The sequence below is a fragment of the Morone saxatilis genome, unplaced genomic scaffold, assembly GCF_004916995.1.
Source record: "Morone saxatilis isolate NCDOM2014 unplaced genomic scaffold, NCSU_SB_2.0 Contig10, whole genome shotgun sequence".
NCBI classification, from domain to species: Eukaryota; Metazoa; Chordata; class Actinopteri; family Moronidae; genus Morone; species Morone saxatilis.
In genome coordinates, this window is record NW_023339652.1 from 1,953,183 (window position 1) to 1,954,355 (window position 1,173).

The following is a 1,173-nucleotide window of genomic DNA, read 5'->3' on the forward strand; positions in this document are numbered from 1 at the left end:
TCATTGAGATCTAAAAAGGCTCGTGAATCATGAACACGGCATGTCATCACTGTTTCAATAAGGTTATAGTTGAAACCGCTATTTAAACCCACCCATTAATGGTTAGTATGATGTTGTAAGATGTGGTTCTTTAATGTGCGGTAATCCTCTTAATAAGTAGGAACCTGAATGTGAGCTGGGAGCTGACGGTGTTCGACTGAAATTGGTGTGGACGTGCAAGTGATGGAGACACGTTGCTACCAGCCAAAGGGAGCGTTCAGAATATAGTACTTTCTCGTACAGAGCCTCTAGTTGAAGATACAGTTACCAGCTGGATAACTTCGATGGAAGCAACTTTCCACTGCAGACCAACAAACATCTATGACTACTCGTTAACAGAACATGCGACGAGAGATCCGGAGAGAACCTGAAGAGCCTCTAAGGTTTCAGAGAAGTAAAGAATATATCACTCTTATATACGCACAGACACAGATCTCCGCCCCCCCTCCCTCTCCCTCCCTCTCTCCCCCACCGTGACCCCTTCCCTTCTACCATAAACCTTTCACCTGCAATCCCTATGCTCTTCTCTCCATCAGGCCTATCTCTCTCTTAATCCTTGGGAGCTGACGGTGTGCGACTGTTGGGGACGGGAGAACACGCTGGAACAGAGCCGGGTGTACTTCTTCGAGTCCTCTGTGATCGTCCGCTGGAGTGGAGGCAGCTTCCCTGAGTACCACAACATCAGGAACATCCAGCTGCACGGAGTCCGGAAGGAGACGCTGAAGAGCCCCGGTGTCAGGAAGTAAGATACACTTCTCCTTTACGCCGCCTCATCCCTTCTTCCACCTTCACTGCTCCCTCCTCTTCCTCTCCATCAGGCCCAGCTGGCGCTCTCTGATTTTAAAGCTGGACATGAAGTGTCAGCATGGTCGGTTCCTCGGCAAAGACCGACTGATGAAGCTGATGCATCTGTCACCGGGCTTCATGGTGGGCATCTGGAGGGTGAGTGTTCCATGTATGGGTCAGTGAAATACACTTGCACTTACTTTGTGATAATTATTTAGAACAGTTATTTAGCTGTTTGACTTTTTAATACATGAATTAGTTCCTCAAGTCACAACACAAGAGAACCGAAGTGAAGAGGTGTGTTGCAGGTCAGGGTTGTCCAGCAGAGGGCAGCATAGACCTGCCAAT

General features: G+C 48.4%; 1 protein-coding gene across 1 annotated transcript in view; it reads left to right on the forward strand.

Moving 5' to 3' along the window:
* The window catches only part of LOC118336662 (F-box only protein 15-like), a 7,707-nt gene that overhangs the window by 2,176 nt on the left and 4,358 nt on the right, over positions 1 to 1,173 (forward strand). Inside the window, exons 5-7 of the mRNA XM_035673331.1 lie at positions 161 to 176; positions 597 to 781; positions 858 to 981. Of these exons, the coding sequence (XP_035529224.1) occupies positions 161 to 176; positions 597 to 781; positions 858 to 981 (325 nt within the window). The remainder of the gene's footprint in view (positions 1 to 160; positions 177 to 596; positions 782 to 857; positions 982 to 1,173) is intronic.